The 19,203-nt window shown below is 48.8% G+C and overlaps 1 protein-coding gene across 1 annotated transcript; it reads left to right on the forward strand.

Moving 5' to 3' along the window:
- The first annotated feature begins 3,682 nt into the window (after positions 1-3,682).
- On the forward strand, positions 3,683-12,143 carry PCK2 (phosphoenolpyruvate carboxykinase 2, mitochondrial). The gene is made up of 10 exons (XM_046008503.1): positions 3,683-3,831; positions 5,856-6,101; positions 6,547-6,731; positions 6,818-7,021; positions 7,361-7,548; positions 7,827-7,989; positions 8,232-8,450; positions 10,538-10,675; positions 11,146-11,241; positions 11,487-12,143. Exons 1-10 carry the CDS (start codon positions 3,803-3,805, stop codon positions 11,939-11,941), a joined length of 1,923 nt encoding a protein of 640 aa, XP_045864459.1. The 5' UTR covers positions 3,683-3,802; the 3' UTR covers positions 11,942-12,143.
- Positions 12,144-19,203: the final 7,060 nt, after the last annotated feature.

Below are 19,203 nucleotides of genomic sequence, written 5' to 3' on the forward strand. Positions count from 1 at the left end.
GGATCTAGTGTGGAGGAGGGCAAAATGAAATCAGAGTCGGATTGGGGGGCTAATGCAGTATCCAAGTGGAGTTTAGCGGATATCTGAAGCTGGAAACAAACTCTAAGATGGAAGCTTGTATACAGGTTGTCCCCTGAGGGGGGCGGAGTAGGGTGCCTTTTAAAAGCAGAGAGAGGGGCGCCTGGGTGGCTCAGTGGGTTGAGCAACTGCCTTCGGCTCAGGTCATGATCTCAGGATCCTGGGATTGAGCCCCACATCGGGCTCTCTGCTCAGCAGGGGACTTACTTCCTCCTCTCTCACTGCCTATCTCTCTGCCTACTTCTGATCTCTATCTATCAAATAAACAAATAAACTCTTTAAAAAAAAAAAAAGAAAGAGAAGAGAAGAAAAGCAGAGAGAAAAACAGGACTGGATATCAGGAAAAGCAGAAATGCTTTGAAATAACGAAGGAAAGGGGACCAGGCCCTCTACCCTGCATCAGCCGGTCATTGGATACACACTGCCCCAGGAGAGGGTTATTACATTTGGTGAGACTGCTCCTTCCAGCCACAGGTCGTTCTCAGGGGAAGTATTCAGCTGTGAGCCATTAGCAGCCAACACTCCAAGGCTGGGACAATGACCACCTGGATCCTATGGGGAGGATCTAGGTGGCACACCACACATGTAGGGAGTCTGTAGGATGTCCAAAGGCCAGACCCAGAGGGCCCAGGGAAGGAGAAAATGCAGGCAGGGGCAAGGCTGGTCACACCCTGCCCCCTGGTGGTGGTGGTGCGCCTCCAACCCTGGGCCAGCTGGTAGACTGGGTTGGGCGAAGGGCCAGGACTGGTATGAAAGTGTAGCAAATAAAGAGAATCAACACTACAAGGAAACACTCATGGGAGCCCCTAAAGTTAAGGAAGGACATCATGAGGGAGAAGGATTCAGGAATGTGAGATTTGTTTATTCTTTGATTCAAACAGCATTTATTAGCTGCATGTTGTAGACCAGATTTGGCCAGGAACTAGGATAAAAACAAGACTAAAATTTGGATCCTCTTTTCAAGGAGCTAACACTTAAGTGAGGATTATAGAGAAACAAAAGTAACTCTAGTAAAGCATGAGAAGTTCAAAAACGGAGGTATGTATACAGTATAAAACCAACACAGATGAGATAGAAGTGAATTCTAAGAGTTAAACTGACTTCACTTAAGAGGGGATGTTTAAATCTGAAGGGCAAGGCTGCCTGGGTGGCTCAGTGGGTTAAAGCCGCTGCCTTCAGCTCAGGTCATGATCCCAGGGTGCTGGCATCAAGCCCCACATCGGGCTCTCTGCTCAGCGGGGAGCCTGCTTCCCCTTCTCTCTCTCTCTGCCTGCCTCTCTGCCTACTTGTGATCTCTGTCTGTCAAATAAATAAATAATATCTTTTAAAAAATAAATAAATCTGAAGGGCAGAAGGGGTTGGCAGAAGTGCTCTGGAAACTGCCATTGAGTATGTGGGAGAGAGGGTGGCAAGTAGGAAGGTCACAGTGAAAATGTTGGATAAATAGAAGTCCGATTACAAAGGACATCAGTTACCACATTGTAGGAAGCCTCAAAGGGATTTTAAGCCTGAAAGTGATAAGACCTTTTAAAAAAAGTTATATATCAAGGGGGCAGTATAGGATTAGAAGGGGGTGGGGAACCTGGTAATGAGAGTCAGAAAGACTTGGATTCAGATTCCATTTCTCCTGCTGAGCAGCTATGTGACATTGGGAAGATGACAACCTCTCTGGGCCTCAGTGTCCATATATGTAAAATAGGATGGTTGTGAAACTGCATGAAATGATTCATAAAGCTCCTGGTGCAGAGCCCGGCCTAGTGTCCACACAATAAACATTCTCCATCTCTCTCTTAACTCATCAAAGTGAACTTACGTGTAGAGTTCAGAGGGTAGCTTGCCAGAAGGGAGAGGGGATGGCATTTGGAGAGGTGGGAGTCCAAGAAGTGTCTTGGAAGATATCACCCAAAGCCAGGTGAGAGGTAAGCCCTGAACTAAGGCAGTGGCCGTGGCAATAGACAGAGATTTGAGAGCTGATTAGAAAGTACAAATCCAAAGGTCCTGGTGTCTGACTAGGGAAGAGAAGCCAGGAATAGCCTAGACTTATTCAGATTCCTCTGGGGCAACTGCCTAGAGGCAGGTGCCTTTCATTGAGATGGGGAACCATGAGAGCAGGTGTAGGATTATGGAAGAGATGATGACCTTCAGTAGATCCATACTGCCTCCAGCGTGCACACCTTTAGGCCTAAAAGGTGGCCAAAGAGGCAGCTGTTCAAGAGGCAGCTGGAGTAGGTGTGGACAGAGCTTGGATAGAGGGACTGGAGGAAAGAATCCCAAATATATATCCATGAGGTTGAGTCCAGGATGGGGGCTGGGTGAAGAGATAGCCAACGGCAAGCCCAAGGCTGGAGGCCAGCTCTCCTTGTCCCAATTTGTTCTAGCACAGAACTCTGAGAAACCTGAGAATCAGCATCGTTTCTGTTGCAAATGGCAGAAATCCACTGACAATTAGCTTGATCAAGAGAAGAAATTTGTTGATTCTTATAACGGAAATCAGGGAACTGTAGCTCTCCATCCCTCTGCTCTGCTTCCTCCAGGCTGGCTTCCATCTAGGGTTGGTTCCTGCTTTGCAGTGCCAAGCTGATACCCAGCAGCTCTGGGTTTATACCCTACCAGTTCAGCAACCCTAGCAGAAAGAGAGCCCATTTTGAAAGTTTACACAAAAAGCCCCCAAGAGGGACCTCATGTCCATCCCTGAACATTCCCAATCACTGTGGCCAAAGTGAGGGACGTACAAATTAGCCAAACTGAGAGCATACCCACAGGAGACCCATCTGATCACATTGGAGGAGGTGGTTCCCCAAAGGAACATCAGGGTGCCACTACCAGAAAGGTGGTGTCAGTGCTGGGCAGGTGCCTACCATAGACATGTTTGAGTTGGAGGCCCTATGGTGTTTGGGGTGACACTTGGTGGTCTCAAGTTGCAGAGAGATGTCTGGATGGAGACATAACTTGAGAAATTATTTGAGGACTTTTATGTGGTGGTTGGGTGGGACAAATTAGTTCTCCAGGGCAATGTGGCAAGAACGGCGAGGGAAGAGGCCCAGAGGAAAGACTCTGGGGTGGACAGGCACCACCATTTCATGAGGAGGCAGAAGAGAGCCCTCATCAGGAGCAGAAGTAACAGGATGTGGGAGTTGGGGACCAAGGGAACCTTAGCCCTGGGGCCCTGGAAAACAGAAAAGTCTGGGTCTCAGAGTGGTCAGTCCCCAGGAAAAGGGAAAAGGCAATGTCCAGCCCCCGGTTTCTGGACTTCCTGCCTCCACGGGCCCCTGCCCTGGCCTCGCCCCTCGTTTCTGGCTTGTTTGCCACCCCAGTGCCTCCCAACCCCTATCTCTCAGGAGCAAGAGTCCTCAAAGTTACATCATGTTTAGGGGACCGGGCGGGGCGGGGGGGAGGGGCCTCGCGGAGGCGGGGAGCCGAGGGTGCCTAGCTGCCCAATGGGAGAAATGGGTTTAGGGACTAGGATACGGGGCGTGGGGCGGGGCCTGGGCGGGCCCGGGGCCTGGAGCCCGGGGACCGGGGGAGCTGGCCGAATGGCAGGGCGGAGAGAGGGTCGCGCCGGCCCTGCTAGGTTCCGCCCCCGCGCCCTCCCGCCCGCCTCCTTTTTAAGCGCCTCCCGCCCAGCCTTCGCTCCCGCTCGCTGCGCTCCCTCCTTCCCCGCCTTCTGTATCTGCCCGGCTCCGCTCGGTTCTCTTGGCCACCCCGCAGCCCCCGCCCAGGTGCCATGGCCGCTGTATATCGCCCCGGCCTGCGGTGAGTGAGCCCCAGCCCGGGGCCGACCCGCACCTTCCGCCGCGCTCGCCCCCCGGGGCTGCCAGGGGCGCTCTCCTGCCCGCCCGCCTCCGCCCGCTTTCCCAGCGGAGGAGGCGGCGGGCCGGGGGCGACTGTCTCTCGATCTCTGGCCTCTAGGGCCGGGCGTCTCGCGGGAGATCTGGGGCGGCCTCTGCCGTTCTGGGTCTCTCTGCTTCCGTCGCCTCCTCCCCCTCCCTGCTTTGCTGGTCTCTGACCGCGCGGTCTCGACCTGCCACTCTCAGAACTTCCTCCCCCTCCTCGCTCGCCCCCGCTCAGCCCTGTCTCCTCGTCTCTTCCTTTCCCTTACTGATGTAACCCTTGTGCCTCAGTTGCGTTCAGAAGCGGTAGGGCCCCGGGGTCAAGGGTACATGAACTCCCGGGGGATTGAGCTCAGAGGTCCCCAAAGAAGGTAGAAGGTAAACCTTTATTTCCCGGTCTCCGGGAAACTGGAACCTGGAGGGAAGCCCGGTGGAGCCCCGGGACCTGGGGCTAGGGGAAGGAGGGAAACAGGGTGGAAGAGGGGAACAAGTTGCCTTCAATTCTGATATGGCTGGCTTCAGCCCCTGTCCAGGACGGGAGTCCCTAGGCCCTTCTTTTCCACAGCTTCCTGTCTTTCCTCTGTAGCCTCCCTTCTCAGGATTTGTCACAAAGTCTGAGCTGACCCCTTATCTCTCCCACAGCTGGTTCCACTTTGCCAGCCCTGGGGGTGGTCTCTGGAGCAGAGGAAAAGGAGAAAGTCCCACTTAGGGGACTGGACGGGAGTGGGGAAGCATTACCAGGGACTTCCTGAGCCAGGCCTCCTGGGGGGAGAAGCTCTCCCCAAGACTGGGTGCCTTTCAAATTAATGCTCAGGAGTCCTCTTCCTCTGCCCCTGTAGCCACACTGGGTGTCGATCCCTCTTTCTCTTTTGGAAGCCAGGCTCCAGCCCCCACCTCCATGGTCTGAGGGTTCTCCTTTCCCCCGGCTTACAGCCTCTGAGTTCAAGCTTTTCGCAGTCTGATGTTCTCCAGCTACTGCTAACACCCAAAGCTCTCTTGGCATGTGACCTCTGGGGGAGGGACAGGGGCATGCAGTCCGCAGTGTGGAGCAGTTTCTGGTGGGTGAGGCCCTGGCATAGGAGAAGGGCAACTTCCCCGTCTTGGCCTTTGCTCTCTCTGGGTCACTCCACCCTGAGTCCAGGCCAATCAGAGCAGATCCTGCTTTCCCTCTCCCAGGAGTATGAAGGGACAGACAACAGGGACCCTGCCCTCCCAGGAATGGACATGAACCCCAGCCAGTGACATTCTGCAACAATCAGCCTTCAACCCAGTTCAAAGACACCTACCCAATGGCAACATCTTATGAAACCCTTGTTGGCCCAGGTGGGCAGCCCTGGTTCTGATGCCTGGAATCCCAGTATCCAGTTACCCACTCTCTGTGCAAGAGCCCTAATCTAGAAACCTGGGACTGTCCCATCTCAAAGACTAGGTCCTTTGCTGAGGCTTTCACAGTCTTACAGCATACACACCAGAAGAAAAAAGGAAAAACAGCTGCTTTTTTTTAAAACCTACGAAAACTATGCTTGAGAAGGGGAAGAATAAGGATGAGAGCTTCAAATACCAGACACATGAAGCTGTCAGCAGGGCACAGCTTATCGACTCTGGGCCACAGGGCACCTCGTCATTTCCAGCATCAACCAGACACAGTTAAACATGGGTATGGGCTTAGCCTGCAGTAACATCAACATGCCTCCGCATATACCCCACATAGGCCGGCGTGTGCCTGTGTGCTCACTGGGAAACACCTGTCCCTCACCGAGACTCGTGAAGGCCACGAGATAGGTGGACCGAACCCATCCCACACACCTATTCCAACCTGCCCTTCTGGCCTGCGCCCAGACCCACTCTAGTGCACTCCCTGGCAGCCCCCAAGCTTCTTGTCCCCTTGACTTGCTCATCTTCCAGGAGAACACCCTGCTCATTCCCTCTCTATTCCTTGTCTTGCAGGCTTAGCTGGCCTGGGCTGAGCCCTTGGGGCTGGTCCTCATGGCGCAGCATGCAGACCTTGCGAGTACTCAGTGGAGATCTGGGCCAGCTGCCTGCTAGGGTGCGAGACTTTGTGGAGCGCAGTGCCCGCCTCTGCCAACCGGACGGCATCCACATCTGTGACGGCACCGAGGCTGAGAACACTGCCACACTGACGCTCCTAGAAAAACAGGGACTCATCCGAAAGCTCCCCAAGTACAACAACTGGTATGCCCTGAGCCCCATAACCATGAGACGGGGGCAGCTGCTTGGACTGGGCCACTGTGGATTTAGCAAGACAAAAATCAAATTTAACGAGACCGTCCCAATGGAGGGAGCAAGAATGGGACCTTTGGGGGAAACAGAATTAGGAATTAAGGGACTGGTCTGTATTTTTATGTTAAGGAGAGAAGCTAATATAAGTAAAAAACCTTGCCTTTTTTCTTTCCTTTCCCAAGTTTAGAGAGTTTTTGCCAAGAGCCTTTAGAAGGCTAGGCCAAGGGAACTAGCCCCTTAGATGGGACAAAATCTGGAGGAGGCCACTGAGGTGCAGACAGATGGGAAGAAATCAGGCCCACAGAAGACCTAGAGTCAAAGTTGGACCTGAAAGTTTGGGTCTGGGAATGAGGGAGATCAGCTGGCCACATCTTCCTGATAACCCCTTCTCCCCCAGCTGGCTGGCCCGCACAGACCCCAAGGATGTGGCACGAGTAGAGAGCAAGACGGTGATTGTAACTCCTTCTCAACGGGACACAGTGCCCCTCCCCGCTGGTGGGGCCCGTGGGCAACTAGGCAACTGGATGTCCCCAGCTGAGTTCCAGCAAGCTGTGGATGAGAGGTTTCCAGGCTGCATGCAGGGTAACCGGGGCAGGGACACAGAACCAGGGACGCCGAAAATATGAGCAGGTTAGGACCCCTCATCCAGGTGGCCTTTTCCTCCACAGGCCGGACCATGTATGTGCTTCCGTTCAGCATGGGTCCTGTGGGCTCCCCACTGTCCCGCATCGGAGTGCAGCTCACTGACTCAGCTTACGTGGTAGCAAGCATGCGTATTATGACCCGGCTGGGGACACCCGTGCTTCAGGCCCTGGGAGATGGCGACTTTGTCAAGTGTCTGCACTCTGTGGGCCAGCCCCTGACTGGACAAGGTAAGCACCTACCGTGCCTAGGGGAGAACACAGACCTGCTTGCCCTCAGAGGGAACCCCAAATTCTACCCATCCTCATTAGTAAAACACCTAAGTCTCAAAACCCAGGGCAGCAGTCAGGGCTGGGGGCAATGCTGTGTTGGCAGAGCAGTTTGTACAAGATTGAGAAAAGTAATTTGTCCCAGAACAGGGACAAATTAGGAGGCGGGAGACTTAGCCACTCACTACCACCACCACTACTCCTAAGTGTCTCTCCTGCCAGCCCCGATCCTTCTAGCCCCTAACACCCCGGTTCCTGATGCCCCTGCCAGCAGTTAGCCCATGACCCCATTGTCCCCAGGGGAGCCGGTGAGCCAGTGGCCATGCAACCCAGAGAAGACCCTGATTGGCCATGTGCCTGACCAGCGGGAGATCGTCTCCTTCGGCAGCGGCTATGGCGGCAACTCCTTGCTGGGCAAGAAGTGCTTTGCCCTCCGCATCGCCTCTCGGCTGGCCCGGGATGAGGGCTGGCTGGCGGAGCATATGCTGGTGAGGGCCTGGTGAGGATCCCAGCAGCTTCGGGGAGCAGGGCGGGGGCGGGGCCTGGCCTCACCTCCCTACTGCCAGGTGCCAAGCTGGTGGGCAGTGACTCTGCCCCAGTGACTGAAGCTCTGACTTGGCACCACCCTAGCCCTGTGGCAAGGTGTTGGCACCTGTTTCGTGAATAAACATTTGTCCTCCCTGTTAATCCGTAGCTGTCCTTTCTGTGCAGACCATAACTGACTTTTGGTGACTTCTTCCTTGTTCCTTCTCTCCTCAACACACAGATCCTGGGTATCACCAGCCCCACAGGGAAGAAGCGCTACGTGGCGGCTGCCTTCCCCAGTGCCTGCGGCAAGACTAACCTGGCCATGATGCGGCCAGCGCTGCCGGGCTGGAAAGTGGAGTGTGTGGGGGATGACATCGCCTGGATGAGATTTGACAGTGACGGTGAGAGGCCCTTGGCATCATACTCTCGGTTCTGGCTTTTACTGGAATATAGGAGTCTCCGCTCCACTGCTCCTGGGGGACCTGCCCCATACCTCCTAGCAGTCCAGCCACTCTAGAGACAAAAAAAATCCTTCCCCATTAAATATGGGGGCCAACTCAGGGCAAGGAGGAGCAGAGTAGAAACTTCCATGGCCGCACCTCTCACCTCTTCCCGGTTGGCCCTTTTCTGTCACTTCTAACAGGTCGACTCCGGGCCATCAACCCTGAGAATGGCTTCTTCGGGGTGGCCCCTGGCACCTCTGCCACCACCAATCCCAACGCCATGGCCACGATCCAGAGTAACACTCTTTTCACCAACGTGGCTGAGACCAGCGATGGTGGAGTGTACTGGGAGGGCATTGACCAGCCTCTTCCGCCTGGTGTCACGGTGACCTCCTGGCTGGGCAGACCCTGGAAACCCGGTATGTGGGGTGGGGAAGCTGTGACACAGCCCTCCAGGCTCAGCATCTTGAGGATATAAAAGCCTTCTCCACAACCTGCAGCCATCCTCCAGGACCTCTGAGAGGCACAGGAAGTTATGAATAGTCCCAGTTTTCAGGCCCAAGCGAGATCTGAGGTCAAGTCTCAAGTCCGCCAAGTGCTGGCTTTGGGACCTGACTCAGTTGCTTGCCCTCCGCATCAGTTGCATAGGGGTGGTTCCCAAAGTAGCTATCTCTTAAGGCTGCTGGAGGGCTGAATAGTGCATGCAAAGGCTTTAGTGCAGTGCCAAATACATAGCAAATTCTCCATAAAAATAAGCTGGGTTTTGTTTTTTTTTTTTTAAAGAAAAGGTGAAGACTGTTTTGAAAGTTTTTACACAAGGAATTGGGCTCAAAGCATAGTCCATAAAGTTTGACCCGTTAGGAAGGAGGGAGCCTGCCCCTCCCCCTGCCACTTGGCTTCCACCATCCCCTGTATAATAACCATTGTCTAAAGGTCAGTGTTGGGGCTCCTGGGTGGCTCAGTCAGTTAAGTGGCCGACTCTTGATCTCAGCTCAGGTCATGATCGAGGTTGTGAGATGGCACCCCTGTCAGCTCCCTGCTCGGGGAGTCTGCTTGAGATATTCTCTCTCCCTCCCCCTCTGCTCCCCTCTAAAATAATAAATAAATCTTGTTAAAAAATAATAATAAAGGTCAGTGTTGTTAGCCTCACCGTTCCCAGTCCTCCTAACAGACACACCCACATCAGCCCTCCAGGCAAAATCAGACCGGCTCTTTAGCCTCTTCTAAAAACTATTTCTCAAGCCTGTCATTGCCCCTGATGCCTAGCAGTCCTGTTCCTCCCCCACCCCTGCACTCTGGACCTTCTGCAGTTGGAGAGCCCTAGGTCTCTAGGTAGGTAGGTAGGATGGTAGCAAAGAGGGGCATGCTGGGGACGGCATGCTTGTGGTCGCTGAGCCTACATTCACGTTTTCCTGGGTTTTCCTGGGCTGGCTGAGCGTGCTCCCTCCTTATCTAATCACCTCTCACTTTCTCCTCCACCATCATTAAGTCATCCGTGGCCTCCCCACCCAACTGAGAAACCCAAGAAACTTTCCTACTTCCCCGCAGGCTCATTCCCCAACCCTTTCATCATCTCTAGCTGCAGGCATATAACTAGGGTGTGTTGTGCCCAGCTCCAATTCCCGGAATAATACCCTGCCCCAGGGACCTGAATTGGGGGTCATGGAAGTGCAAGAGGCTCTTATACACCGGAGCTGGGGGTGGGGAAGGGGACACAGTGGTGGTGGTAGGGGGAAATGGCTTGAGAACTCCCTTGATCACCGCTCCCCCCAGGTCTGACCAGCACCCTCCAGCAGAGAGGACATCATGTCCCTTTGGGGTCCATTGGTGGTGCCTTATACATGTGCCACTGACTTGTTCCCATCCCTTCTCCAGGGTACCTGACAGGCCAGATGACCTGCGCCCCTCAGGTTAGGCCTTCCCAGGTTATGTCTGACTTCTTCCAGCCCTGTCACTCCATCTGACTCAGGGAAATCACCAGCATTCTGCTAGCTTGCAAATCAGTTCCTGTTTACATTTTGAATTCCTCAGAAGATCCCATCTTCCCTTATTTGCTGATGGAAAGTCAGTTGTCTGAAATACTGATCGGATAGTCTCATTTTTTTCCTTTAGGTGTGTTTGAGTGTTTCTTAAAATAATAATCCCCAAAATAAAGAAATCATTTCTGGGATAAATTTTCTGTTCTAACCTTTTGCCAACATCTAAGCCCATTCTCTTGAGCGCTGGTCAATGCCAAGTAGCTATAGCTTGGCATAGACAGTGGGATCTTGCTAAACCCCAATTCCTTGCCCATTCTTTCTCACATAGCTTGGCTTCAGCACCGTTATTGATAAATAACCTGATCTTTTGGGGGAGATGTCCTGACTCCCTTCTCCCTGCTCCTCACCACCCAAGGTTGCAGGGCATTGATGATGCAACCAATTTTGCAAGAGTGCATGCAAAAGCGTGTGTGTGTTGGGAGTGGATAAGTCCTTGAAAGTGACAGTAGTTGTATTTTCCCTGCCAGGGGACAAGGAGCCCTGTGCACATCCCAACTCTCGCTTTTGTGCCCCGGCTCGCCAGTGCCCCATCATGGACCCAGCCTGGGAGGCCCCTGAGGGTGTCCCCATTGATGCCATCATCTTTGGAGGCCGCAGACCCAAAGGTAAGCATGCCTTCTCAGTAAAGGGCCTGGCTCTCTCAGGGCCCACTTCCCTCCTGTGCTTAAAGCCTCAGCCTGGGGGCGCCTGGGTGGCTCAGTGGGTTAAAGCCTCTGCCTTCAGCTCAGGTCATGATCCCAGGGTCCTGGGATTGAGCCCCACATCGGGCTCTCTGCTCAGCAGGGAGCCTGCTTCCTTCTCTCTCTGCCTCCCTCTCTGCCTACTTGTGATCTCTGTCTGTCAAATAAATAAAATCTTAAAAAAAAAAAAAAAAAGGCCTCAGCCTGGATTGCCAGCTATGGCTCTGTCTCTAGAGCTCTCCCTGGAGAATTCAAAATTAGGGGGAGGCATGAGATTTGAAAATGGGAGAGCAGAAGTCCTAGGAGAGTGAGACCAGGAGTCAAGATCACCAGAGGGGATGGAGTGAGGGTCCAAAGAGAAAAGCTGCCTGTGACCCTGGTCACCTGTGTTCTAGGAGTACCCCTGGTATATGAGGCCTTCAACTGGCGCCACGGCGTGTTTGTGGGCAGTGCCATGCGCTCGGAGTCCACTGCCGCGGCCGAACACAAAGGTGGGTGCCCTCCCTGTGCCCCTCTCCTGAGTACCCACATCACTGCTCCTCTCCCTTCCTGAGCCAGGCCTTCCTCCTGCCTGCCCTCCCCATGTGTCTCTTGTCCCAATCTCTTCTCTTCACCCACTCTGAGGAAGATTCCAAAACCACCAAAGTTTCACCACTCCCTCCAGCCGGTGGCAGGGTGCCTTTTGTCTTCTCCAGTAAAGAGGAAGAGTCCTGACCCTTCTTGCTTCCCTCCCCAGGGAAGGTCATCATGCACGACCCCTTTGCCATGCGGCCCTTTTTTGGCTACAACTTCGGGCGCTACCTAGAACACTGGCTGAGCATGGAGGAGCGCAAGGGGGCCCGGCTGCCCCGCATCTTCCACGTCAACTGGTTCCGGCGGGATGAGGCGGGCCGCTTCCTGTGGCCAGGCTTTGGAGAGAATGCACGGGTGCTAGACTGGATCTGCCGGCGGCTAGAGGGAGAGGACAGTGCCCGAGAGACGCCCATTGGGCTGGTGCCGAAGGAAGGCGCCTTGGATCTCAAGGGCCTAGGAGCCGTAGACACCACCCAGCTATTCTCGCTCCCCAAGGACTTCTGGGAACAGGAGGTTCGTGACATTCGGAGCTACCTGACAGAGCAGGTCAATCAGGATCTGCCCAAGGAGGTGTTGGCTGAACTGGAGGCCCTGGAGGGACGTGTGCGCAGAATGTGACCTGAGGCTCCAAGCTAGCAAGAGAGCACAGCCCCCTCCATCCCATCCCCCATATCCCCCATCTAGGGATAAGAGAGCAAAACAGGCTTGGAGAAAATATGAGCAATTTGATACAACCAACATGTGAGTGCCATGAGACCAGGCCATAGACCTTCTCCGACACTCTGTCCATTAATAAGAAATGCTCGTTCATTTTCCATAACGTTCATGCTGTTTTCATTCCTGCCTGTCTTCATGGGCTTTTAACACCAATTTCATGGTCTTCTTCCCGCAGCCTTCCAGGCAGCCAACGCTCCAGTGCAGCCTGGCCTGGCACAGCCTGGTGAGAGCCAGGATCTCACTCCTAGGCAGCCCTGCCACTGAGCCCACAGAAGTAGGAATTGCTGGGAGAAGGCACATCAACTCTGTGCCCCAAGGTCTTAAAAAGATGGGAGCCTCTGCGGGCCACTCAGTAGAACTTCCAGGCCTAAAATTCCTGATCTCCCACTTGGAGATGCAGAAGCCTCTAAAACCCCATACCCCAGGGAAGCAATTCCATTGTCCATTTTCAGATCTGTTCTTCCTCCTGCCTGACCTAAAATTGGGACTCTCAAAGCATTCATGAAAGCTTATTCAATATTAAGACAGCTAACTCTTTTAGAGTGCCTCCTGTGTGCCAAGGACTGTTCTGAGCAGGTTGCAAAACAACGCTTTGAAGCAAATGCCATATTACAGATGAAGAAACAGGCACAAAGAGGTCAAGTAATTGCCCAAGCCCACAGAGCAAAGTCGAGCCAAGGGTAAACAGTAACTGGACACATCTCTCATAGCAGCGTAGAACTGTACAGCTATAAGGCCTTTAGATGTCCCCTGTTCCATGCTTCTTGAACTTCATAGTGCATATGAATCACCTGGTGATCTGGATAAAATGCTCATTCAGCAAGTCTGGAGTGGCCAGAAGGTTCTGTTTCTCTTACAAGCTCCTAATTGATGCTGATGCTGCTGGACCGGGGACCATCATTTAAGTGGCAAGGCCTTGACCTAAATCCTCAGAAATCAGCTTTAGAGGGGAAACCACAAAGAGAGCGAAGATCCTCCCTAAATCAGGGGTGTCGGCTGAGGGAAAGCTTCACCTCTGATCTGAATCAGGCTGAGGGAATGTATAAACCGAGGTTGGTAGGTTTAAGTCTGCACCCAGAAAATGAGGATAAACTTTAACAAGTAAGATGGAATTACTGGGAGTTGCCTCAAAAGAAAACACTGGAGGAGGAAACACCAACGGTTTCATAGAGAACAGCCAGTAACCAGCTACACACAATGTGTGGGCAGAAAAGGATCTAAGGTCAGAGCGGACCAAGTGCTAAAACACAGTTAGCAATGGAGTCTGTTGTACTTAAAATTATATAGCCAAGTCCTCGACTTCAGGAACAGCATGTGATAAGTGAGAATAGGATCAGAGGCAGCATAACACAGATGTTGAACACACAGTAGTGTCGGGCCCAAGGTGCCTCTGAGTATCTTCATCTGTAAAATGGAGGTGTGCCTGCACCTCAGTGTTGGAAGATTAAAAGGGTCAGTGAAACCAGAACTATGCCTGGCAGGAGTAACCATTGACTCTTCTAGCAGCTCTTGCCGTTCCACTCTATAATGATTGCAGGAGGCCTTATAAGCCTATATCATGTATTCCTGACTACAGATTAAGAGGAAAATGAACAATGTCAATAAAATTTAGGGGAGAAAAAAATAGGTTTGGAAATAAGTCCCTCCGGGAAAGAGGCGGGGACCTGGGGTTCTAGGCCTCTCCTGGTATCTAAGTGCTCAGTGATGTGAAGGTATGAACCTTGAACATGATTTTGGTGATTAGAATAAAATTGGGCTGCATGCCCTCTAGATATGTGATAAAACAGTTAACATATTTTAATTAACCTTTTTATTTTAAATCATTTAAGTAATTTCTATACCCAATGTGGGGCTTGAACTCGCAACCCTGAGATCAAGAGTTCATATTCTTCTGAGCCAGACAAGAGTCCCATACCTTTTTATTTTGAAATAAAACACAGGTATAGAAAACCATGAAAAAAACAGAAGTATAGTTTAATAAACTAACAGAAAATGAATACCCTTTAAACCATCACCCAGAGAAAGAAACAGAACTTTGCAGACACCCAAAGCTCCCGCACCACCCCACTGTGTTCTTCATCTTCATCACGGCCTGTCCCTCCTGGCATAAGTGGACACTATGGTGCATAAGCATGTCCTTTAATTGTATTTTTGTAGTTTTATCACCCAAATGTGGATCTTTGGCCATTATAGTTAAGCTTCGCCCATTTTTAAGAATCTCCTATGCCTTTGAAGTCTCTTTCAGTCTACAGGTTCCCTCTCCATTCCTTTCATTTCCCTCAATTTAACCATTGAAGCATCCAAACCTAGATGCTCCATGCCTAGATTCATTAATTTACTAGGGATTTCAAACAGCCATATCCAAACTCTATCATAATAGTTGGAACGGTTATACAAAAAGACATCCCTTTGGGGGTGCCTGGATGGTTCAGATGGTTAATTAAGTGTCTGCCTTCTGCTCAGGTCATGATCTCCAGGTCCTAGGGCTCTGGGCTCAGTGGGGAGGCTGCTTCTTGCTCTGCTTCTTCCTGTTCTTGCGTGAGCACGAGCACTCTCTCTCTCTCTCTCTCTCTCTCGCTCGCTCAAATGGAAAAAAAAAAAAAGACATCCCTTCATTTTCTTTTTCATTACTGTCAGGTACAGTTTATAGAAAAACAGCATGATAATGGATTCTTTTCCTATACTTACCCTCCTCAATATGATGATTTAGTTTCCTATCATCCTGCAAAGGGTAAACAATTAGTTACCCCCACACACAACCCATTATGAACACATGGATTTAAACATACTTAATGTTTATTAAATTATCCTTTTAATGCTCAAATTGTCCCAACTTCGGCTGTGAGAACTTGGCTCCTGAGTCCTTTTGGCATTACCCTGATAGTGTTTGCTGGCTTCTTGCTATCTGGTAAGCTAAGTTGTTCCAGATTCATCTTGTACATTTCCTGCCCCAGACCTCGAATCAGCCATTTCTTCAAACTTCGGTTGCTTTTCATGGAAAATGGTATTTTAAGATCTAAGTGGTAGGAGTATACATTGCTACTGGATTGGTCCATTGTTTCTAGATCTTTTCTTTTTTTTTTTTTTTTTTTTTTTTTTTTTTTTTTTTTTTTTTTTTTTAAAGATTTTATTTATTTATTTGACAGTGAGAGAGAGAGATCACAAGTAGGCAGAGAGGCAGACAGAGAGAGAGAGAGAGAGGGAAGCAGGCTCCCTGCCGAGCAGAGAGCCCGATGCGGGACTCGATCCCAGGACCCTGAGATCATGACCTGAGCCGAAGGCAGCGGCTTAACCCACTGAGCCACCCAGGCGCCCCGTTTCTAGATCTTTTCAATGGGTAAGGATAGAAATTACTTCAAGAGTTCTTACTGGCAATTCCTGGCTAAAGGGTTTTTAACTTCTTCTGTATCACATCTGTACCTCCTATCTGTCACGCAAAAAAATTCTGGTTCTCAAGGACACAGGCCATGAGAGTATTAGAAATCCCGTAATTGCTCAGTTGCTTTATAGTCAACAGATTTTAAGCCCTAGGTAAATTAGCATACTTCCCCCTTTCCTTCTGCACAGGGTGCTACAAGAAGATAATGTATAAACACTTGTCATCAGTCACTTCGGAAGACAGAACGTTCCCTTGTGTAGCCCAGAACTGGACACGTGTTGGAGGAGCTCTGTGCAGTCGCCAGGCTCCAAGGTGGGTTGGGAAGAGGGAGGACAGTGTTAGCCAAAAAAGGAAAAAAAAAAAAAAAAGTGTTCTCCTCTCCTCTCTAGCCTAGCCCGCCCTCTAGTGGGGATGCTGATGAGGAGGAAACAGCCAGAGGCAGGTCCGACAGAAAGTCAACTAGCTGACACTAGCTATCACTAGAACAGGACCTAAAATGGGTGCAAAAGGTAGAAAAGCTCTCTGTGACTTTAAGTGGCTTCAAGTGTAGCTGGGAAATGCAAAAGCTGCCCAAATGAGAAGCACTGTACAAAATGCACCAAGCAACAAGCCAACTTTCAAAGTCATGACAGGGAAGGGCAATAGTTTCTCAAAATGACTTAATTATTATTATTTTAAAAGAAATGCTATTTTCTTTCAAAGGAACACCCTCTTTAAATGTATATGAGTATTTATATCTTAGCATAAGAAATACTCATATACATTTAAAGAGGATTTTAAATTGTGTAATACTTGAATTACACTGTAATTTTGAAGCAGGAAAAGTTTAATTTTACTTTTAGAATGATTTTGTATTATTATTACTTATAAATGTTACAGATGTTCAGTGGAATTTCCAATTAAAAAAACATGATAGACATAATTTTGATAGAATCATTTTTCCATAGAGGTTGATCTAGATAACTGTTAAAAGTTGAATTTGTTCTATATTTCTTAATGTTTTGGTTTGTATTTTCTGCTTGATATCAAACAGATTCAACTGACATGGCATTTCAGTAACAAATTCTATTTTGTATCTTTTTGATAATTTGGGATACATTTTGTTCTAAGTTATGAGATAGGAATAAAATTAGTTTTAAGACCTCGAGTAAGTCATTTAATTTCTTAAAATATCTTCTACGTTCTTGTAATGTCTAATGATGAAATAGTGAGCATCTAAAATACCCTTCTGTACCCATATTCTTTAAGGATAAAAGAAGGCTAGATAGGGGTGCCTGGGTGGCTCAGTGGGTTAAAGCCTCCGCCTTTGGCTCAGGTCATGATCCTGGGGTCCTGGGATCGAGCCCCACATCGGGCTCTCTGCTCAGCAGGGAGCCTGCATCCTCCTCTCTCTCTGCCTGCTTCTCTGACTACTTGTGATCTCTCTCTGTCAAATAAATAAATAAAATCTTTAAAAATAAAAAAAAATTAAAAAAAGGCTAGATAACTTATTGAAATTGATCAGATGAATTTTTGTCATCATCCCCCAAAGTATAGATTATTTTTGACCTTACAGTGATCTATAGATTCAAAATAAACTAGGTTGTTAAAAATACAAAATAAATAAATAAACAAACAAACAACAAAAAAGAGGATTTTAGGGGCCTCTAGGTGGCTCAAGTCATGATCCCAGGGTCCTGGATCTGAGCCCTGCTCAGCAGGGGGAATCTGCTTCTCCCTCTCCTCCTGCCCATGCTCATGTGCACTCTCTCTCACTCACTCTCTCTGTCAAATAAATAAAATATTTTCTTTTAAAGATTTTATATATTTGACAGAGAGAGATCACAAGCAGGCAAAGCAGCAGGCAGAGAGAGAGGGGGAAGCAGGCTCAGATATGGGGCTCGATCCCAGGACCCTGAGATCATGACCTGAGCTGAAGGCAAAGGCTTAACCCACTGAGTCACTGAGTCAGGTGCCCCTCAAATAAATAAATAAATAAAATCTTTAAGAAATAAAATAAAAAGTATTATAAGTCACAGGTGACAATCAAGTTCATAAGCTTAAAAATCTTTTACATACAAAAATCAATCAGTGGGGGTGCCTGGGCATCGGCATCGGGCTCTCTGCTCAGCGGGGAGCCTGCTTCCTTCTCTCTCTCTGCCTGCCTCTCTGCCTACTTGTGATCTCTATTGGTCAAATAAATAAATAAAATCTTAAAAAAAAAAATCAGTGGATCCAGAAATAAAATTGTATATTCTTTAGCATTTGACTTAATGTTAAGACTCATTTTGGTCATAAAATTTCATATTTTTAAAAATATTCACCATGACTTTTAATGTTTTATTCAATGACATATATACGCAAATTCTATATTTCAAAGGCCTGAATTTCTATTTCAGTTTTAAACTGGATTTGTAAGTGCTAAAGAAGAGAGGAGGCTAAGAAAAGGTGGAAAGAGGAAATTAAAAAATGCATTATTTAAAAAAAAAGGAATTTAGGAGATGAATGTCACAGAAGTTTTTGTTCCTTTTTTGTGTAACTTAAAGTACTCAAAATATATTAATTTTGTCCATGCTACACCTCTGTATATTTGATGCTCTGTTCATACTATACCTTTGTCATTAGTTCATGCAAGGCCTTCCCCATTTTATTATTTGTTTAATGATATAATGAACCTGGATACTTTTAGACCTTTTTAATGGGGAATTGAAACCATATTATTTTTGCATCCATCACAACATGCCACCAGAAGAACTGACCACCACCTTTTTTATTTTTATTTATTTATTAAGATTTATTTATTTGACAGAGAGAGATCACGAGTAAGCAGAGAGGCAGGCAGAGAGAGAGGAGGAAGCAGGCTCCCCACTGAGCAGAGAGCCTGATGTGGGGCTCGATGCCAGGACCCTGAGATCATGACCTGAGCTGAAGACAGAGGCTCAACCCACTGAGCCACCCAGGTGCCCACCACCACCCTTTTTAAAACCTACCAATGAAACTTGCACAATTTCCCATGCCATAAAAAAAGAAGACTGAATCATTCTGATATGTTTGTCTTCCAAACAATTATGAACCATAATTTATTTAACCAATATTCTCCTGTATTGTAGTATATTGGGCCTATTTGTTTCCAGTGTTTTACTCTTATCACTAATTGCTATGTTGAACATAAATCTTAAGGCTAGATTTAGTATATAGGTCCCAGCTAGATTCCTGGAAGTGGTACCACTGGGTTATGAGGGAGTCCACTGATAAAGACAAAGTTTCCCCCAGATAAGAAATTCTCCTGGGAAGGTGCAAAGGTGGAAACAGCACAGAATTTATGGGCATATTTACTTGGCAGAAATAATATAAAATGAGGCTGATAAAAAAAAAATAGACAACCAGGTTAGGAAGTCTGTATTTGAAACAATAAACAAGAATGAACCACTTGTAGGTTAAGAACTAAATGCGGTTGGAGAAAAAATCTTTCCAGCAGATCAACTAGGAGAGGCAAGAAGTAATGAAAATTTGATTTGGGGTAGTGACAGTAAAAACAACTTCAACGAATTAGCTAAAGAATCTATAAGACTTGAACTATATCTAAAGGACAAACAGGAGGGAAAGATTTTGTTTGTTTTAATGATTTCAGATTTTCCAGGGTGGATAACCCGGAAACCACAGAATCCTAAGGTCTCAACAGATGTCACAGGGAAATTGACTGTAAGTTACCTGACCATTAGAGGTGGGTGACCGTCAGAACAGACTACATAATTAGTAGAGCCCAGAGCAAGATGAAAATGCGGGGTGCTGGTTCAAATACTAA

Source organism: Meles meles, chromosome 6 (assembly GCF_922984935.1).
Source record: "Meles meles chromosome 6, mMelMel3.1 paternal haplotype, whole genome shotgun sequence".
Classification (NCBI taxonomy): domain Eukaryota; kingdom Metazoa; phylum Chordata; class Mammalia; order Carnivora; family Mustelidae; genus Meles; species Meles meles.

What these genes read in the sequence shown, in the direction of transcription:
- PCK2 (XM_046008503.1), top strand. Translation starts at nt 3,803, where the DNA reads ATGGCCGCTGTATATCGCCCCGGCCTGCG. An exon ending in CTCCCCAAGTACAACAACTG is followed by an intron (nt 6,102 to 6,546) that starts GTATGCCCTGAG and finishes CTTCTCCCCCAG; the next exon opens with CTGGCTGGCCCGCACAGACC. An exon ending in GGCTGGCGGAGCATATGCTG is followed by an intron (nt 7,549 to 7,826) that starts GTGAGGGCCTGG and finishes CTCAACACACAG; the next exon opens with ATCCTGGGTATCACCAGCCC.